General features: G+C 46.8%; 1 protein-coding gene across 12 annotated transcripts in view; it reads left to right on the plus strand.

Annotated features, from left to right (window-relative positions):
- Positions 1 to 21,333, plus strand: part of LOC135550502 (RNA-binding protein Musashi homolog 2-like) — a 352,748-nt gene that overhangs the window by 241,995 nt on the left and 89,420 nt on the right. For all 12 annotated transcript variants that reach the window (XM_064981384.1, XM_064981385.1, XM_064981383.1 and 9 more), the window contains exon 8: positions 6,475 to 6,557. In XM_064981384.1, the coding sequence (XP_064837456.1) occupies positions 6,475 to 6,557 (83 nt within the window). The remainder of the gene's footprint in view (positions 1 to 6,474; positions 6,558 to 21,333) is intronic.

Genomic DNA, 21,333 nt, shown 5'->3' on the forward strand with positions numbered 1-21,333 from the left:
CATGTAAAGAGGGATGACACTGGCACATCACTAGAATCTGTTTGCTCCACTGTACCCAGGGGATTGTGGGTATGCGCGCTGTGTGTGATCGCTCCACATAATGCAACCTTAAGAAAGTGTTAAAACACGTCCTACACCTTAACCGAGGATAACATTTTCATGTGCTGAGGTCCACATTATTTTACAGCCTTACCCACATAAGCTAGTTATGTATGTAAATGGTGCCACACCTCAGGGAAACATAACAGAGAAAAACTATTTAGCCTCATTTGTAATTCCCAGGTGCTAAAAAGAGAGAGTTGAGTAATATGTTAAAGTTGGATTTTAAACAGGGGCTGCCAGTTAAGTCAACTGAAAAGTAAAGTTTCTGCATTTATTGCGAAGTCCCCTTTAGTATCTGCCGGAAAATGACGATTGAAAACTCTCTGGAATGCTACAGCATCTGATTTGCTCTTGTTCTACTTTAAATACATTAAAGTGGCTCTGGCAGAATCAGCTTTTTAAGCAAAGGTCACTTGACGTTTCATTGATTTAGCATTTTAATGTTATTTGCGTAGCCTCTCTCTCTCTGCGGGGGAATGGCATTATGCAGGCAAGGAGAGTGTGTGTGCAGTGTGCTGTGTGCTGCTGGTGAGAGGCTGTGAACACGGCCTGGGTGTAGCTCAGTGGAGACGGGGGAGGGGGCTCGACCTGCCACTCTCTAACAAGTATAAGATACAGCCAAGACCCCTCAGCTCTGCAGCAGCCACCCAGCCAGTCAGCTACCCAGCCACCCAGCCAGTCAGCTACCCAGCCAGTCAGCCGCCCAGCCAGTCAGCCGCCCAGCCAGTCAGCCACCCAGCCAGTCAGCCACCCAGCCTGTCAGCCACCCAGCCTGTCAGCCACCCAGCCTGTCAGCCATCCAGCCAGTCAGCCACCCAGCCTGCCAGCCACCCAGCCTGCCAGCCACCCAGCCTGTCAGCCACCCAGCCAGTCAGCCACCCAGCCAGTCAGCCACCCAGCCAGTCAGCCACCCAGCCAGTCAGCCACCCAGCCAGTCAGCCTGTCAGCCAGTCAGCCTGTCAGCCATCCAGCCAGTCAGCCTGTCAGCCACCCAGCCTGTCAGCCACCCAGCCTGTCAGCCACCCAGCCAGTCAGCCACCCAGCCAGTCAGCCACCCAGCCAGTCAGCCACCCAGCCAGTCAGCCACCCAGCCTGTCAGCCACCCAGCCTGTCAGCCACCCAGCCTGTCAGCCACCCAGCCTGTCAGCCACCCAGCCAGTCAGCCACCCCAGCCTGTCAGCCACGCAGCCAGCCACTAAAACTTGTTGCCAGCCTTCACATTGAAAATCCATGTGTTGTCATTAGTCTGTTTAAATTTTTGTCTCATCGAAGGTTTTGGCACCTCTCCCTGTCTCTATTGATTCCGGCTCCTCTTTAATAATCTCATAAAAGTGTAGTCCTGCTCTCCTGCCATTTTGGGGCAACAGAACAGGACTACCCACCCAGGATTACCAGACCCGAATGACACACCTCTATCTGACACCCTAGGATGAGAGGAAGGGAGAATGGGGAGGATGAGTGGAGGGAAGGAAGGGGAAGTAGGCTCTGTAAGTAGGGTAGAGGAGCGAGGGGTGGAAGACCAATATAGGGGTAGAGGGTCAGACTGCCCCTGTGGGAGGGCCTGGGCTGGTGAGGGGTGTTGTTCTGTGTTTCTGTCATCCTGGAAGACAATGCAACCCAGCCAGCAGTAGAGAATATCCATCAGACAGTAGAGCCTGTTCACTGGTATCAGAGGCTCTGTGGTGGCTGTCGTGAGTGTATGGATCAGTGGGTTGTTTCTCTAATAGAACATTATGGGCTCAGGTTATGAATAACTCCCAGTAAGACTGAGCCAGACTCTCTGGTTACAGGGAGTACTCTCTACATCTGCCATAATAAGGCAACTGGAGCTGGCTCTCTGAGCTTATTGGATTCAATACACTGATTAGAATGTGGTTTGCTTTAAATTAAACAAAATAATCCTTAATTTACTTGCTCTTGCGTTTGTATATCAGTGTGTCATGAGTTTGTGTGGTAGGAGTGTGTGTTTGTTGAGTGGGCACGCAGTGAGATGTTTAGGTCAGCAGCCTATGATTTATTTAGTCTTAGTCTTGGGTGTAGTAGCATATCCAAAGTGCTGGTCTCCGCAGCTCCCTCTGTGGGCCAGTGGTGGTAGTGCTTGGTGGGTGGTGACAACGGAGGCTTGGCCCTGACCACACAGGGTGTAATAGTGCAGTGGAAACTGTGCTGTCAGTTAATAGAGGAGCTGCCTCTCTCAGTGTGTGGCAGTGGGAGAGAGTGCGATGACAGTAGAGCTCTCCTGCAGAGAGGGCAGGTGTGTTAACCCCTCTCCCTGTTTCTCTCTTTCTCTCTCTCGCTCTCTGCTCTCTTGGTCTGCTCACCCAGCCGCCACTCTCTCCTCCCGCACTCCGCTGTGACAAATGGCTCCTGACGGCTGATTTGTTGGTTGTCAAAAGTGGTCCTTGTGCCGCCGACGAGGGGGAGGTGGATCGAGCTGGAAAACAAGCTGCATCTTCCAGCCACCGCTTCTCAGCCTCGCCCACAGAAACACTCGCAGGCAGGCAGCCCACGGCAAGCCAAGATGTCACTTCTCAAATTGATATTCTCTCGGTCTGACATAGAATGCATCAAATTAATAGCTGTTCATGATTTATCAGCGTATTCATTCATTTTCATTCAACCTCAGTGATTCCCAGCTTTTCCTGGGTTTTGTAAGCTCCTTTTGCACTAGAGGTGTTTCCGAGACATCCTCTGGCATTAGTAATGACAAGGGAACTAGGAAAAAAGGGAAAAGAGGGTGAGAGAAAGACAGTACTTTTGTAACAGCCATAAAACCCACGCGTTAGTTGGGAGGGGCGACCAAATTTCCTTCCCACCAGCTACCCCAGAATGTCCCGACGAGCTTCTAGAGGAAGTCATCAAAGCCTGAGTTCTCTCCCATGACAGTGGTTAGAACACTGCGCTTTCTGCCCTGCATAGACAGTTAATCTCCCCAACACTCCTCAAGGACATTAGAAATTCAAATCCTGCCTTGTCCCACATGCCCCTGGGCCATGTGGTTACAGTAACATGAAACACTAAACCTGCCCCTGGGCCATGTGGTAACAGTAACATGAAACACTAAACCTGCCCCTGGGCCATGTGGTTACAGTAACATGAAACACTAAACCTGCCCCTGGTCCATGTGGTTACAGTAACATGAAACACTAAACCTGCCCCTGGGCCATGTGGTTACAGTAACATGAAACACTAAACCTGCCCCTGGGCCATGTGGTTACAGTAACATGAAACACTAAACCTGCCCCTGGGCCATGTGGTTACAGTAACATGAAACGCTAAACCTGCCCCTGGGCCATGTGGTTACAGTAACATGAAACGCTAAACCTGCCCCTGGGCCATGTGGTTACAGTAACATGAAACACTAAACCTGCCCCTGGGCCATGTGGTTACAGTAACATGAAACACTAAACCTGCCCCTGGGCCATGTGGTTACAGTAACATGATACACTAAACCTGCCCCTGGGCCATGTGGTTACAGTAACTTGAAACACTAAACCTGCCCCTGGGCCATGTGGTTACAGTAACATGAAACGCTAAACCTGCCCCTGGGCCATGTGGTTACAGTAACATGAAACACTAAACCTGCTCCTGGGCCATGTGGTTACAGTAACATGAAACGCTAAACCTGCCCCTGGGCCATGTGGTTACAGTAACATGAAACGCTAAACCTGCCCCTGGGCCATGTGGTTACAGTAACATGAAACACTAAAAACGCTAAACCTGCCCCTGGGCCATGTGGTTACAGTAACATGAAACGCTAAACCTGCCCCTGGGCCATGTGGTTACAGTAACATGAAACACTAAACCTGCCCCTGGGCCATGTGGTTACAGTAACATGAAACGCTAAACCTGCCCCTGGGCCATGTGGTTACAGTAACATGAAACACTAAACCTGCCCCTGGGCCATGTGGTTACAGTAACATGACAGTAACATGATACACTAAACCTGCCCCTGGGCCATGTGGTTACAGTAACTTGAAACCTGCCCCTGGGCCATGTGGTTACAGTAACATGAAACGCTAAACCTGCCCCTGGGCCATGTGGTTACAGTTACAGTTGAAACACTAAACCTGCCCCTGGGCCTGCCCCTGGGCCATGTGGTTACAGTAACTTGAAACACTAAACCTGCCCCTGGGCCATATGGTTACAGTAATATGAAAAGCTAAACCTGCCCCTGGACCATGTGGTTACAGTAACTTGAAACACTAAACCTGCCCCTGGGCCATGTGGTTACAGTAACTTGAAACACTAAACCTGCCCCTGGGCCATATGGTTACAGTAATATGAAAAGCTAAACCTGCCCCTGAACCATGTGGTTACAGTAACTTGAAACACTAAACCTGCCCCTGGGCCATGTGGTTACAGTAAACAGCAGCAGTCATTCTGTAGAGAGCTTTAGGTGTGTCTTTAAGTGCATCTGAATGTGACTAATGTGCACAACACAATCTGAGATGAGTCAACGGTCACAGTGGAATAGAGGGGGCTGCTCTGGGTTATTTACCCATGGTCCTCTTCTCTTATTATCCCTGCTGTCTCCTTACCTCCTCTTATGTCATCCTGTGTTCTGTATGTCATCCTGGCTCCTTCACCCCCTGACCTCTGACCCTGTTTTAGGCTCCTTTAAGGCCTGGAGGTTGCTGACTGTTGAAATGTTGTTGATATTATGGACTGGGTGTTTGTGTTCCAAGTAGGCTGATTGTATAATTTTATGGTATTCACAGTTATTATCAAATAAAATCACATTTTATTTGTCACATGCTTGGTAAACAACAGGAGTAGACTAACAGTTAAATGCTTCCTTACGGGCCCTTCCCAACAATGCAGAGAAATAGAAAAATAACAGAAAGATAATAACACTAAATACATCATGTGTAATGATACCGTGGCTATATACACAGGGTACCAGTACCGAGTCAATGTGCAGCGGTAAGAGGTCATTGAGGTATATATGTACGTATAGGGGTGGCAGGTAGCCTCGTGGTTAGAGTGTTGGACTAGTAACCGAAAGGTTGCAAGATTGAATCCCCTAGCTGACAAGGTAAAAAATCTGTCTTTCTGCCCCTGAACAAGGCAGTTAACCCACTGTCATTGAAAATAAAAATTTGTTCTTAACTGACGTGCCTAGTTAAATAAATAAATAAAAAATATAGGTAGGGGTAAAGTGACTAGGCAGCAGGATAGACAGTAGCAGCCGTGTATGTGATGAGTCAAAAGAGTAGGTGCAAAGGGGGGGTCAATGCAGATAGTCCAGGTCCCTATTTGGTTAACTATTAGTGGTCTTATGGCTTGGGGGTAGAAGGTATGGGTATGATATAGGTTCAGTTTGGCAATGTATTAACCATATTCAAGCTAAGACTACATTTCCTGTTTGACCCCTTGTCTTCTTTTGGTGAATGAACATCCATATCTCTTCATCACATAGTCTATTGAGCTCCATTATAATGACTGGATTATGGTGTGTGAGAATGACTTTAGAGCAGCAGCTATGTGTTTATGTGTTTATCCAGTGTGGCGTCATTGTAAATAAGAATTTGTTCTTACCTGACTTGCCTAGTTAAATCAAAACATTTATGGTAATGCTTGTTTAAGCCCAGGCTGAGGTGATCTTTACTGTCTGACTGTCTGTCTTCTGTATACAGTACTACAGGCTGCTTCTCATTCATTCCCACTTATTCTTTTATTCCAAATTATTTGTGTTTCCACACCAGCTCTTCCTTTCTAACACAATGCAATAGAAAATCATTTCCCCTTTGAACCCGCGCCATAAAGAAGGCAGATTGCTTTGTGCGCCATCAGAACAGCCGAGAAAAGAGCATAGCTGTTCCCTGGTGCGCCAAGGCTACAGTCGTCTTGTCTCATGGCCTTGTCTCCTTGATATAGGAAGGGGTTAAGCTTTTATTTTATAAATACCTTCAAACATCCCACGGTCAATGATACATTCAGATATGCCGAGTCCTGCATTAACATAAAAACGAGGTCTTGTTATACAGTGAAATTTCAATGAAGCGAACACAAAATGCATTTAATGAAATTCAGATGCTAAGGCCCCTGCTCCCATGAATCTCATTAAATGGGCTTTGTGCTGTTTTTCCATCTTCTCTTTGTGGAGAAGGTCCTCCAGTGCCTCTAATAAGGTCTGAGATTTCATCATATTCTTGATTTAGAGAAGACAATGTCTGTCTTGTTCAGTTGTTCCTCCCAGCGCTCACGCCATTCTGCCTCTCCAAAAGACGGGGGGCGGGCAGAGTTTCTCCATGCACCTCATGATAATAGCTGCATGGTGCATTTTCTTTTAATGCTGAAGTTTGCGAACATCCCCCTAACTCACTGTCTCTCTCTTCCCTCTCTCTCTCTCTCTCTATCTCTGTACAGGATTCGGCTTTGTAACTTTCGAGGGTGAAGACGTCGTAGAGAAAGTCTGTGAAATTCATTTTCATGAAATCAATAATAAAATGGTAAGTCTACTCTTCTTTTCAATTCCAGGTTGGTGTTGAAAGATTAATATTTGATTTCCTCTATAATGGAGTGTTAATAGCATAGAGTCAAATCAAATCAAATTTTATTTGTCACATACACATGGGTAGCTGATGTTAATGCGAGCGTAGCGAAATGCTTGTGCTTCTAGTTCCGACAATGCAGTAATAACCAACAAGTAATCTAACTAACAATTCCAAAACTACTGTCTTATACACACAAGTGTAGGGGGATAAAGAATATGAACATGAAGATATATGAATGAGTGATGGTACAGAGCGCCATAGGCAAGATACAGTAGATGGTATCGAGTACAGTATATACATATGAGATGAGTATGTAAACAAAGTGGCATAGTTAAAGTGGCTAGTGATACATGTATTACATAAAGATGCAGTAGATGATATAGAGTACAGTATATACGTATACATATGAGATGAATAATGTAGGGTATATTAGGTAGCATTGTTTAAAGTGGCTAGTGATATATTTTACATCATTTCCCATCAATTTCCATTATTAAAGTGGCTGGAGTTGAGTCAGTGTGTTGGCAGCAGCCACTCAATGTTAGTGGTGGCTGTTTAACAGTCTGATGGCCTTGAGATAGAAGCTGTTTTTCAGTCCCTCAGTCCCAGCTTTGATGCACCTGTACTGACCTCGCCTTCTGGATGATAGCGGGGTGAACAGGCAGTGGCTCGGGTGGTTGTTGTCCTTGATAATCTTTATGGCCTTCCTGTAACATCGGGTGGTGTAGGTGTCCTGGAGGGCAGGTAGTTTGCCCCCGGTGATGCGTTGTGCAGACCTCACTACCCTCTGGAGAGCCTTACGGTTGTGGGCGGAGCAGTTGCCGTACCAGGCGGTGATACAGCCCGCCAGGATGCTCTCGATTGTGCATCTGTAGATGTTTGTGAGTGCTTTTGGTGACAAGCCGAATTTCTTCAGCCTCCTGAGGTTGAAGAGGCGCTGCTGGACCTATTTGGGCGGTAAGCAAATTGGAGTGGGTCTAGGGTGTCAGGTAGGGTGGAGGTGATATGGTCCTTGACGAGTCTCTCAAAGCACTTCATGATGACGGAAGTGAGTGCTACGGGGCGGTAGTCGTTTAGCTCAGTTACCTTAGCTTTCTTGGGAACAGGAACAATGGTGGCCCTCTTGAAGCATGTGGGAACAGCAGACTGGGATAGGGATTGATTGATTGTGGTGCATAGGCGTGTGTGTGAGCTCGTGCATGACTGTATATATACACGTGTGTGTGTGTGTGTGTGTACGCCTGTGTGTGTGTGTACGCCTGTGTGTGTGTGTGTGTGTGTGTGTGTGGGTGTGTGCACGCCTGTGTGTGTGTGTGTGCGTACATGTGCGTGCCTGTTTGTGTGCACTCTGTGGGTCTCTGAGTTTCTGGGATGGGGTAGCGCAGTGGTGTGTACTGCCCGGTAACTGTGAAATTGTGTGTGTGAGTTCCGCCTGTCACGTTTAGGGAGTGGTGAGGGGAACCTGTCGCTTTCTTGCCCCTACATTCCCCAACCCATACAGCACGCACACCTTGAGTGCTGGCCAGCCAGGGAGAGAGTGTTTCTGGTAGAGCGTTGGCAGAGGAAGAGTTCATTAACCAGGGATTAGAGCCTTCCAGGAAGCCCAGTAATGATCTCACTCACCACCTCACTGCTGTTGTCTTCTGCTTCAAAGCACACAGTCGAAAGCTTATGGTCATTCCATCAGTTCAGCTAATCAGATGAATCAATTGAGCACGGCGTACTGTAGCCGTCAATGTTTCTGTCACACGTTGATAGATAGTAGACAGTTCTGAGTCTCTGTAGTAGCGGTTAGGCCCCTCCTGTCCCCCTGTGTGTACACTGTGTGTAGTCTCCTGACTGGGTTGGCCTGTGATGGGCTAGAGGGAATACTCTCTTCCTGTCACTCTACGGGCTGGGACTCCTCCCTTTACTTCTGTGGTCTCCTTCAGGGTTATAGATCTGAGTGACGGCGGTGGTGTAGTAGAAACAAGAGACCGACTTGTCCATGTATGGCCCTTACTTACCACAATCTTTGTAACAGTCCCTGCTGATCAGAGCCTCCCATAGGAATCACATGAGAAGAACAGAGAGGAAAGGAGACAGGTAGAGGAGAGGGGAGGGGAAAAGAGAGGAGAGGAGAGAATAGGGGGCGAGGGAAAGAGAGGAGAGAAGTAGAGCTGAGAAAGAGGAGAAACAGGCCTGGTTATCTGAGCTGGAGATCAGATATTGTAGTCATTCTGATCCCCCTCGTCTCCCTCTTCCATCCCTCCATCCCCTCTCCCTCTCTTTCTCCGTCACAGACAAGCTGCTCCTTGAGCCCAGGGACAGACACAGTGTCTGCTTGCAGATCTATGAGACCAAGACAATGATATCGATTTTTATATGATATTGCATCAAATGGTTTCATCGTTCAGGGAGCACCAAGCCAGGGCTGCCATTTCGTTTTCCCTGCAGTGGTTTGGAGCATTGTTCGTGCCACCCATCGACAGGCTGGATTGAATTGGACTAGCAGGGAATTGCATGAGATGGGTAACTTCAGAGAAATGGAGGAGAATAAAAAGCTACTTGAAATACTCCAGGTTATTTGTCTTGTTGGAAGTTGATGTGCTGCACTCTCTCTGTGCGGTAATGAGATGGTTGAGCGTTTCTAAGACAACCGAGGAGAGGGTTAAACCGTTCTGGGGAGTTCAAGCAAGCTTCTTCCCATTTTCCTCTCTATTAGAATCCACTGGTAGAGCTTCAGATCAAAGCTTTATCTGAAGCATCATCTGCTAACAGTCTGTGCTGTGTATATTTGACTTGCTAATTCCATTCATCATCATTATTATGATTATTATTTAGTATACTCCTGTGGCAGGCAGGGTCCTGTATTCAGGCTGTTTTAGTGTCATCGTGTGTTTTGATGCCTCTCATCTCTGCTTCCTGCCATCTGTTGCATGTTGAACCCCTTCCTTTAATAGAGTATACAGTCAACTGTGTGCCAGGCAACCCGGCTCTGAGGGAATTCAGTAGAGATTGAAACACAGGCCATAGGTCCAGAGCGGTGGACGTTAGGGAAGAGTCGGCTAGTAAGGGTCAGATTGTGTAGGTGACGACAGAGCATGTGTCGCCCTCGTGAGGATTTCTCTCACGGCGCAACGCTGCCTGCCTTTGATGTCCGCTCTAAGCACACGCAGCCGCCCATAAAACATTCAGCAGGCTTCTCCTCTGCCGGAGACAGAGAGGAAGGGGGAGGGGGGTTGAACAGAACTCTCTTCAAATCCAAACGTCCCGCTTTGGCCCCTTAGAAATCCGACAGAGTGCTGACATCTGGGAGAACAGGAAGGGGGCGAATAGAGGAGGGGAAGGAGGTTAGGATGGAGTGGGGGAAGGAGGAGAGGAAGGAGGAAGGGATGGAGGAGAGGAAGGAGGAGGGGATGGAGGAGGTGAAGGAGGAGAGGGAGGAGGAGGGGATGAAGGAAAGGATGGAGGAGGGGAAGGAGGAGAGGATGGAGGGAAAGCAGGGAAGATAAAAGGCTCAGGTTTTAACTTAGTATTACAGGAGGATTTTTGGGGGGGATTTAATATCTGAGTTCACCCAATTAAGTCATTTCCGAAATAGACCTATTACGCTCCTGTGATCTCAGATAATTCATGGATATCCACTGGACAGGACTCCTTGTAATGTTAAGAGTTTTAATAATACCTCCTGGTGCTATCCCTTTGATGTGCCCTCCAGTAGGCCTGCCACTCTACTACTGACAGCACAGGCAGACAGACAGGCAGACAGACCACTCTTGGGAGTTTACATGAACTTCAGCACCTAGGTGAACCCTCCTCCCCCAAGCCTAGCTCATCATCTAGGTTCAGTGCACATTGAGATGTAATCTACCCATGGTTTGTGTGTGCTTGTGTGTGAACATATGCATGCCTGTGTATGTGTGTGCGTGTGTGTGTTTGTGCACTGGGGTGTGTGTGAGTGGATCCTGGAGGATTTACTCAATCACCCAGGGTTCATGTGTGGAGCAGCATAGCTCTACACTAAGGACAGGATATTTATAGCTGGGTTGATGTAGCGGAGGAATGTGGATGTCCATCTGACTGAGTGAAACTACCCCATCCTCTCCTCTACTCTCTGCTGTTGTCTGCCCACTAGGGGGGCTTCTGGCCTCTGGTGAACCATTGCCTGCCTTGCTGGGAATAACCATGTCCCGGGCACCATGTCTCTCTCTCTCTCTCTTTCTCTCTCTCTCTCTCCCCCTCTCCTTCCATTCCCAGCCTTTTCAGGTCTGATTACTGTGGAGCCCCACAGGGCAGGAGCGAGAGAGTGATTGAGGAAATGGCCTGTTCTCTCTATCTCAATGTCATCCTGATCACCAACTTCCTCTCTGATTGTTATAGTGTGAGTTTTGCCTCATCTGCGAGGCGGCCAGGGGGACAGAGGCTGAATGACAATAAGGTCTCACTTTATCTCTCTAAATATCTCCAGGTAGCCCTGTGTATTGCCACCTGCTGGTGTGTGTGATAGACTAACCTGCTCTATGCATTAAGTTTACGCTGTCAAGCAGTAGAGGGGTGCTGATTGGGTAGCTTATATTATGGCCATTAGTCATTCAGCCACACCTCCTCATGGAGAGGGTTCCCTCAGTGTAATGGAGTAGAACCATAGTGGAACTATAGTGTTGTAGTGGAACCAAGAAGCTGCAATCAGCGGTCCTCTGAGATGGTGTTGTGTGGAACTGTGTGGAGGGAGCTGTGAGAATCTGCTAGCACTTCAGCGCCAGTGTGACATTTATCAAGAGGCATAGGTTGTCATTAATATGTGAGCTGGGCCTAATGGGCTGCTGTTGGGCTGATGAGCCTGATGGATGACTGGCAGGACGGCCAGGGACGATGAGGGAGGGAGTGACACACTGTCTGTCAGTCAGCAGAGCGCACACACACACACACACACACACACACACACCATGTTACATCAGCACGACATGCCACGCTGCAGCGCCTCTCTGACAGATGGGACCTCTCAGACACACTCTGCTTTAAGGAAACACTGAATTTGGGGTTCACTGGAACCCACTGTATTATTCCTCTTTAATTGCTATTCACATCTGATCAGTCCCAATGTTCATTTTGGTTTACATTAATCAATGATATTCTCAATTCTCAAATACCACCATGCAGTGGTTTTACAACTACAACCTTGAAAACCTTGTCTTGTCTCTTTTGTCCCTCTCTTCCCGAGTGCCCTGTGTTTTGTTGGATCTGCTTTGAGTTAGTGTCCACTCTCCATGTCCAAGTAGAGACATGCTTTGGCATACTGAGACAGGAAGGGAAACTGTGGCTCAGTGTGAATATGAGGAAACATGTTGGAATCTGGTGGTTTTAGAATTAGATTGGTAACAGTCTGTAATCTGCTACCATTGGATTTGTAGCTATACTGAACAAAAATATAAACACACTTTAAATGTAAAGTGTTGGTCCCATGTTTCGTGAGCTGCAATACAAAATCCCAGAAATGTTCCATACGTACAAAAAGCTTATTTCTCTCAAATTTTATGCACAAATTTGTTTACATCCCTGTTAGTGAACATTTCTCCTTTGCCAAGATAATCCATCCACCTGGCAGGTGTGGCACATCAAGAAGCTGATTAAAAAGCATGATCATTAAACAGGTGCTGGGGACAAAACAAAGCCACTCTAAAATGTGCAGTATTGTCACACAACACAATGTCACAGATGTCTGAATTTTTTGAAGAAGTGTGCAATTGGCATGCTGACTGTAGGAATGTCCACCAGAGCTGTTGACAGATAATTGAATGTTAATTTTTCTACCATAAGCCGCCTCCAACGTCATTTTAGAGAATTTGTCACTATGTCCAACTGGCCTCTCAACCGCAGACCATGTGTATGGCGTCGTGTGGGCGAACGGTTTGCTGATGTCAACATTCTGAACAGAGTGCCCCAATGTGGCGGTGGGGTTATGGTATGGGCAGGCATAAGCTACATACAACGAACACAGTTGCATTTTATCGATGGCAATTTGAATGTACAAAAATACCGTGACGAGATGCTGAGACCATTGTGAGGTCCATTTTCTTTAAGGTATCTGTGACTAACATATCTGTATTGCCCGTCATGTGAAATCCATTGATTGGGGCCTAATGAATTGATTTTCTCATATGAACTGTGACACAGTAAAATCTTTGAAATTGTTGCATGTTGCTTACTTTTGCTCAGTATAGATGATTCCTCTCAGCAGGTTATTACGCTCGTGAAAATGGTTTCACTAGATATTAAGACCTGAGAGGTGCTGTACAGGAAGCAGCTGCTCCAACTCTGAGTTAGGGCTGACCTTGTCAAAGTGACAGGATACAAGTCATGTTTGGAAGTAAAGCTGTTCTAATGTGAGTTGCTGTAGCACAGATAGAAATACTGGCGGAGGCAGGGAAATGTCAGAAGCAGGGAAGTGTATTGAGAGATAGAGAGAGATAGTTGGAGAGAAAGAGAGAGAGAGGGCGGGGGGGTTATAGATGTGTGTGTGATGTGGGAAATATAGATTTCTGTCTCATAGGCGAAGTTACTTTAAGTGTATCAATAATGCACATGGTCTCATGTCTCTCATGTAATTTAATTGAAGTTACTGGGAGTTCTGCTGTCCTGGTTAACCTGGGCCTTTCTGATACCTTTCAGCAGCAGAAGCGTTTGTCCGCCCTGCCATTGCCAGTAGTATCAGTGGTTGGAGGGAGCCTTGAAGGGAACAGTGAAGTGGATCTAGATGATGTGGATGCTGTAGTGTTGATGGCAGGTTGCTGTTGCCCTCTCTCTTTGACAAGAGTCATTCAGTCATCCCTCTAATCGAAGCAATGATCTCTGTTCTCTCCACCACACGCCTCCCAATATGAATGCATAATGAACACCTATCAAGTAGTGGCTCAGATCTCTAGATGGGAGTAGTGTGCCGTTAAAATAGGCCCATATTGGTTTTAGTGAACTGCTCCAAGGTAATGTTCTTAAATGTGTCATTTATGATATTCCTCAGTAGAGAATGATCACTGCCGCAGGGATGAATTTTCCTTTAGTAGTCAATTTCCCAGTCGGGTCCCCTGACATGGCCAACCAATTACTGTAGTGAGCAGGCAGGCAAGCAAGCAGGCAGGCAAGCAGGCAGGCAGGCAGGCAGGCAAGCAGGCAAGCAGGCAGGCAAGCAGGCAGGCAGGCAAGCAGGCAGGCAGGCAAGCAGGCACGCAAGCAGGCAGGCAAGCAGGGAGGCAAGCAGGGAGGCAGGCAGGTAGCGCTGCTTCCAGCCCACACTGACTGGAGCAGGGAGGGAAGGCTATAAATTACAGGCATGCCTCCATGTACTGTATGGAAATAGGGAGAAGTGTTGCTGGAGGAACTGAATGTTGAAAGATATTATGTACATTGAATCCACCCATATTGTTTTAGATTGATGTAATGTAATTTAGTCCAGAATTTCAGTTAAATAACATACCGGGTGATCTTGATGTTCTGTGATACATCTTGATTGTGTCAAACTCAAAACCCATGTCCCATTGCTGTTAGGATGTATATGAACATGAACACGACATCCAGATAGTGACAGATCCAACGATTACATGCCTGCTGTGAGACAGACAATTAAAGTTCAGTATACCGCCAGATAGAACGTGCATTATGTTAAAAGCAATGACTCTATATATGAATGGACAAAGCCATTGATCACGTGACACCCTTCATTCCTATGTGAAGACTCAATAGCACATTGAAGCCAAATTAAGTCAGTTAAGATGACGTCACATGGAGACATAGGGGTTTTCTTGTTTTGGTAAAAGTACCTCCTCCGTCCTCCCTCCTCAGTCTTCTCTTTTTCGTGACCCAGAAACCGTTACGTGGTTGAGTGGTCGAGGAGTTTGTGAATTCGTTAGTAGGCAAACAGAAAACGGTCCTCCCGTCCTCGATAGCCTCCTTTTGGCAAAGAAGCACAAGTGTATCCTACCTGAGTCCTTCACAGAAGAGTTTTGAAATCTGCCACACATCCTTTAATCTATAAAATGTCTTTGCACAAATTAGTTTTTATCCCTTTATACATTTATTTTGGGATTCCACCCTGCAAACGTAATTTGCCTGATGACGCGTGATTGGATATGGATTCTCATTTCATACACATTTTCGTCCACTTACCCTCTCCTTGCCGCCTCTCCTCGATCACCTTTAAGCTTTTTCAAAAGGAGTCGAGAAATGACGGAGGAGAGAGGATGCAGGAGTTGAGCAAATCTAATTGAGAAAAGCAGTTTGAGCTATTCCAGGAAGGGACATTGCAGGCTAGCTCAATGCTGCCCCCTCTCATGGAATAACTCAAGCTGAAGGCCGAGCTACTGCAGGCTGCCATTAGCAACTAAATTATCCCTATGACTTCTTCTGTGTGCAATTTTAAAATAATCGGTTCAAGGACATACATCTGGTGTATTACAAGCAATTATTGGTACCATGACAGGTGCCGATTGTTTTTTATGCACATTGCGCGTAACATAGTGACCCACCATTATTGCATCATACAGCCATGAAACAGGAAGCGATTTTCTTGCTGTCATTTTCCCCAAAATTCTTTGTGAGCGCTTTTACCATGTCCCTTGTTCAGCACAAGCAGCTTATTTTGCCTCCATGATTCAGTCCTTTGAGGAAGGAAGTCATCCTGTGCTCTCTGGTTCAGTACTCTTTGTGTGGCTGTGCAATTGCATACGCCAAAAGGAGGTGGCATATCTGTGTGTGCTTCCTTCATGACAGATTTACTTTTGGGGAAAAGTGTTTGGTACCCTGCATCTGAAAGGTCTGAACATCTGATTATGGAGAACAGGTTGTCCTGACAAATAAACGATCATCAACGTCCCCTCGTCTGCTCTTTCTTCTCACCTATCCTCTCATAGAGTTACAATAGCAGAGATGCAGAATCACTAAAACCTTTGGTTTATAGGTGGAGCTGTGAAGAGGGTGTTCTCAAGATGGTCTACTGCCGTAAAAACGATCCACCATAAATAATGGACGTATTATGTAAGCTACCATTGTTCTTTACTGTGACAATTGAAAGAATTATGCTTTTCTAATATGTGATCGACCGGCCTGGATTCGGTCTTATGTAGCCAAATTTGAAATTGTGTTTTTTACATTGGATAAAAGCAGAGACAGAGCTACAAAATGAGATATTATACACTGCATTTGAGGAACAATGGGAAAGTAATTCTGCTTTGAAAGTTGATAAACCTTCGAGAAAATGACCTTTGAATTATTTTGATACTTACTGGAGAGCTCTTCTTCGTCTACATCCATTCAGCATCGTTCACACCCTCTTAGTTTGCTCCACCAATCTCTTTAAGGGTTGATCTGAGTGTTCTGTCCTAACAGCAGTCAAGCACCCAAGCTAACTGGCTAACAGTTGTCGAAATTAACTATTAAAATGGACACGCATAGTGGAGTCTTTTGTTAAGACATATAGCTTGCTAGCTATTTTATTTATTTGTTTTTATTTCACCTTTATTTAACCAGGTAGGCTAGTTGAGAACAAGTTCTCATTTGCAACTGAGACCTGTCCAAGATAAAGCATAGCAGTGTGAAAAAACAACAACACAGAGTTACACATGGAGTAAACAATAAACAATAAACAAGTCAATAACATAGTAGAAAAAAAATAATCTATATACATTGTGTGCAAAAGGCATAAGGAGGTAGGCAATAAATAGGCCATAGGAGTGAATAATTACAATTTAGCAGATTAACACTGAAGTGATAAATGAGCAGATGAGCATGTGCAGGTAGAGATACTGGTGTGCAAAAGAGCTGAAAAGTAAATAAAATAAAAACAGTATGGGGATGAGGTAGGTAAATTGGGTGGGCTATATACTGATGGACTATGTACAGCTGCAGCGATCGGTTAGCTGCTCAGATAGCAGATGTTTAAAGTTGGTGAGGGAGATAAAAGTCTCCAACTTCAGAGATTTTTGCAATTCGTTCCAGTCGCAGGCAGCAGAGAACTGGAAGGAAAGGCGGCCAAATTAGGTCTTGGCTTTAGGGATGATCAGTGACCAGTAGCGGATACAGGCAATGAGGCAGTGATCGCTGAGATCCTGATTGAAGACAGCAGAGGTGTATTTGGAGGGCAAGTTGGTCAGGATAATGTCAATTAGGGTGCCCATGTTTACGGATTTAGGGTTGTACCTGGTGGGTTCCTTGATTATTTGTGTGAGATTGAGGGCATCTAGCTTAGATTGTAGGACTGCCGGGGTGTTAAGCATATCCCAGTTTAGGTCACCTAACAGAACAAAGTCTGAAGCTAGATGGGGAGTGATCAATTCACAGATGGTGTCCAGGGCACAGCTGGGAGCTGAGGGGGGTCGGTAGCAGGCGGCAACAGCGGCAACAGTGAGAGACTTCTGGAGAGATTAATTTTTAAAATTAGAAGTTCGAGCTGTTTGGGCATAGACCTGGAAAGTATGACAGAACTTTGCAGGCTATCTCTGCAGTAGATTGCAACTACTCCCCCTTTGGCAGTTCTATCTTGATGGAAAGTGTTATAGTTGGGTATGGAAATCTCAGAATTTTGTGAATTTTGTGTGCTAAAGCAGTGAGTAAAACAAACTTAGGGAGGAGGCTTCTGATGTTGACATGCATGAAACCAATTCTTTTTCGATCACAGAAGTCAACAAATGAGGGTGCCTGGGGACATGCAGGGCCTGGGTTTACCTCTACATCACCCGAGGAACAGAGGAGGAGTAGGATGAGGGTGTGGCTAAAGGCTATCAAAACTGGTCGCCTAGGGAATAAAAGGAGCAGATTTATGGGCGTGGTAGAATATATTCAGGGCATAATGTGCAGACAGGGGTATGGTGGGGTGTGGGTTCGGCGGAGGTAAGCCCAGGCACTGGGTGATGATAAGAGAGGTTGTATCTCTGGACATGCTGGTTATAATGGGTGAGGTCACCGCATGTGTGGGAGGTGGGACAAAGGAGGTATCAGAGGTGTGAGGAGTGGAACTAGGGGCTCCATTGTAAACTACAACAATGATAACTAACCTGAACAACAGTATACAAGGCATATTGATATTTGAGAGAGACATACAGCAAGGCATAAAGTAATCGCAGGTCCTTATTGGGAGAGCTTGCTTAAACAACAGGTGAGACAACAACAGCTAGTCAGCTAACACAACAACAGCAGGTAAAATGGTGATGACTAGGCAGAGAGGGTCGGATTAACTACACACAGAGCCTGAGTTTGCGGCTGGAGCCGACTGATAAAACATAAATAAACAGAATGGAGTACCGTGATTAATGGACAGTCCAGCGGGCATCAGCTATGTAGCCAAGTGATCATAGTGTCCAGGGGGCAGCAGTAGATGTTTAGCTAGCTAAACAATGAACCATCATCACTACTCATGACGTTACTACCCTGCATGAATCTGCAGGTAGCTAACCAACCAGGTTCAATGTTAGCTAGCTAACATTAGGCTATAACTAGCCAAGCAATTTGCTCTGAGATACAAATAATACATGTAACATTAACTAGTGAGCCAGCCAGCTAACGTTAGATAGCTAGCTAACAGTATACTTGAAAATGAATTTGTCAAAATTAGAAACATGTAATATCTAAAAATGTAGCTAGCTAGACTATCTTACACATATACATCATGGTTGGACGCTTCTCCTTGTCACAGATGCTCTTAGTTTGAAGATGTGATCTGGAGACAGGTGTTTTATGCATCTCCTTAGCTATCATACTCTAATTCCACTGATTTCAAAGCTCGGTCCTTGAGAAAGTGGAGCGCAACACTTATGCAGTTCTACTAAGCAATATATAGGTTTTAAAAGCCGCGTTAGACAGGATTACCTACACATACTGACCAGCTCAAATAGAAAGAAGCATGCCATACGGCAGACCAATCCGAGTTCATCTCTCGTCATGTCCAGCCCACTCATTATATCAGCCAATCATGGCTAGCGGGAAGGTTGCTGTCGTTTTCTGTGGCTAAACCAACTAGGCTCGTAATTTAACAATTTTATTCGTATTTACAGATGGCATACAAGTTTGTTATTAAGGCACATGAAAGTTCACATGTTCCAGAAGTAATTTCTGGACAAAAAAACACATTTAGGTTTTTTTGTTAAAGATTACGTTCAAACGGCTCTCGTGTGAAGGAGTAATGACATATGCCTAGTTTCCTGAAACGGGTCACATATATGCAAATTGCATCTGATTCTGTTGGTTAGAATGTCTTGACGCTGTTAAAGTGTGATGATGTTTGCATTGAGTTATAAGTGATTTCACCCTTTAAACAACCTTTAGTGTAAATATTCAGCAGTCAAATGGCTGTGAGCTCATTTTTCTTAAGTGAATAATCCCATGGCCTGTGCCCACAGGCTTGACATCACTCAGCTGACTGACATTTTCACACCATTCATTGCTTTTTACTGTTCAGCTGGGAATTGGAAGGCGATAGTGGATGAATCACGCTGTTTCCCTTCTCCAGAGTGCTAGCCCTTTTAAGTAGACTGATATAATCCACTCTGTAGTGGAGTGAACGATGCCGCAACGTAGCCCACCCCACGCCCGCTCCACGGCACGCATCCCAGAGGACAGCATTGCTGCAGGCCTGATACAGGGCTGACACGCCCACACAGCTCCCTACAACACCCACAAGGTTAATGGGAATGAGAGATCTATTGAGAAGGTCACGACCGCTGGATAAATCCTGCCCTCTCAGTCTGGCAGAGTCAGCTGTGTTTCAAAGATGGGGATGCTTACTAATACGTCCTTATCTATCTAACTGGGCCGTCGTAGCAGCAACACTACAAGGAGAATCAGAGGCAATGCTTATGGCCTATAGATAGTGGCGGTGTCTGTCTGTCTGTCTGTCTGTCTGTCTGTCTGTCTGTCTGTCTGTCTGTGTGTGTGTGTGTGTGTGTTCAGGACAGAAGAGGATGCTCTGAGGCAGCCTGATTGAGAGTCTCAGGTCTGAGTAGTGATGTGAACTCTCCTCTTGGCCCGTCTATCCCCCACGTCTTTCTGTGTTGCCCTCACACACTAGCCACCAAGCTCTCGGCTCATTTTTAACAGACGACAGGATAGGAGAGGAGAGCTATTCCCCTGAATAACAAACCCGCTCCAACCAGACCTGACTGACTCACAGCAGCCAGCCCGGGGATTCACTCCCCCACAGCCCATGTGGTTGGTGGATGGCCCAGCTACCTGGATGTGACAGTGGGCTGTGAGGTGTGTATGCTGGGGGAGGGAGGGAGGGACTGGAGCTGCTGGGGAGAAGAGAGTGGTGTACCTGGCACTTCCTGTGCTTGTTCCTGAGCTCCTGTCCAGCTGAACACCACCCAGCCAGTCAGTCGACCACTGAACAGAAAGTGTGTGTAAGCATGTGAGGGTGTGTAGATGTTTGAGGTGTGTGTCTGTGCATGAGCCCCAGTCAGTGTGTAGGTGTGTGAGATGTGTGAGGTGGGTGTATGTGTGTTAGCCCCAGTCAGTGTGTAGGTATGTGTGAGGTGGGTGTAGGTGCCCTAGTCAGTGTGTAGGTGTGTTAGCCCCAGTCAGTGTGTAGGTGTGTTAGCCCCAGTCAGTGTGTAGGTGTTAGCCCCAGTCAGTGTGTAGGTGTTAGCCCCAGTCAGTGTGTAGGTGTTAGCCCCAGTCAGTGTGTAGGTGTTAGCCCCAGTCTAGGTGTAGGTGTGTTAGCCCCAGTCAGTGTGTAGGTGTTAGCCCCAGTCAGGATGTAGGTGTGTTAGCCCCAGTCAGTGTGTAGGTGTGTTAGCCCCAGTCAGTGTGTAGGTGTTAGCCCCAGTCAGTGTGTATGTTTGTTAGCCCCAGTCCGGGTGTAGGTGTGCTAGCCCCAGTCCGGGTGTAGGTGTGTTAGCCCCAGTCAGTGTGTAGGTGTTAGCCCCAGTCAGTGTGTATGTTTGTTAGCCCCAGTCCGGGTGTAGGTGTGCTAGCCCCAGTCCGGGTGTAGGTGTGTGAGATGTGTGAGGTTGGTGTATGTGTGTTAGTCCCAGTCAGTGTGTAGGTGTGTTAGCCCCAGTCAGGGTGTAGGTGTGTTAGCCCCAGTCAGTGTTTTGGTGTTAGCCCCAGTCCGGGTGTAGGTGTGCTAGCCCCAGTCAGGGTGTAGGTGTGTTAGCCCCAGTCAGTGTGTAGGTGTTAGCCCCAGTCAGTGTGTAGGTGTTAGCCCCAGTCAGTGTGTAGGTGTTAGCCCCAGTCAGTGTGTAGGTGTGTTAGCCCCAGTCAGTGTGTAGGTGTGTTAGCCCCAGTCAGTGTGTAGGTGTGTTAGCCCCAGTCGGGTGTAGGTGTGCTAGCCCCAGTCAGTGTGTAGGTGTGTTAGCCCCAGTCAGTGTGTAGGTGTGTTAGCCCCAGTCCGGGTGTAGGTGTGTTAGCCCCAGTCCGGGTGTAGGTGTGTTAGCCCCAGTCAGTGTGTAGGTGTGTTAGCCCCAGTCAGTGTGTAGGTGTGTTAGCCCCAGTCAGTGTGTCTGTGTTGAGCCCCAGTCAGGGTGTAGGTGTGTTAGCCCCAGTCAGTGTGTAGGTGTGTTAGCCCCAGTCAGTGTGTAGGTGTGTTAGCCCCAGTCAGTGTGTAGGTGTGTTAGCCCCAGTCGGGTGTAGGTGTGTTAGCCCCAGTCAGTGTGTAGGTGTGTTAGCCCCAGTCAGTGTGTAGGTGTGTTAGCCCCAGTCAGTGTGTCTGTGCCTGAGCCCCAGTCAGTGTGTAGGTGTGTTAGCCCCAGTCAGTGTGTAGGTGTGT

Source organism: Oncorhynchus masou, chromosome 12 (genome assembly GCF_036934945.1).
Source record: "Oncorhynchus masou masou isolate Uvic2021 chromosome 12, UVic_Omas_1.1, whole genome shotgun sequence".
NCBI lineage: Eukaryota > Metazoa > Chordata > Actinopteri > Salmoniformes > Salmonidae > Oncorhynchus > Oncorhynchus masou.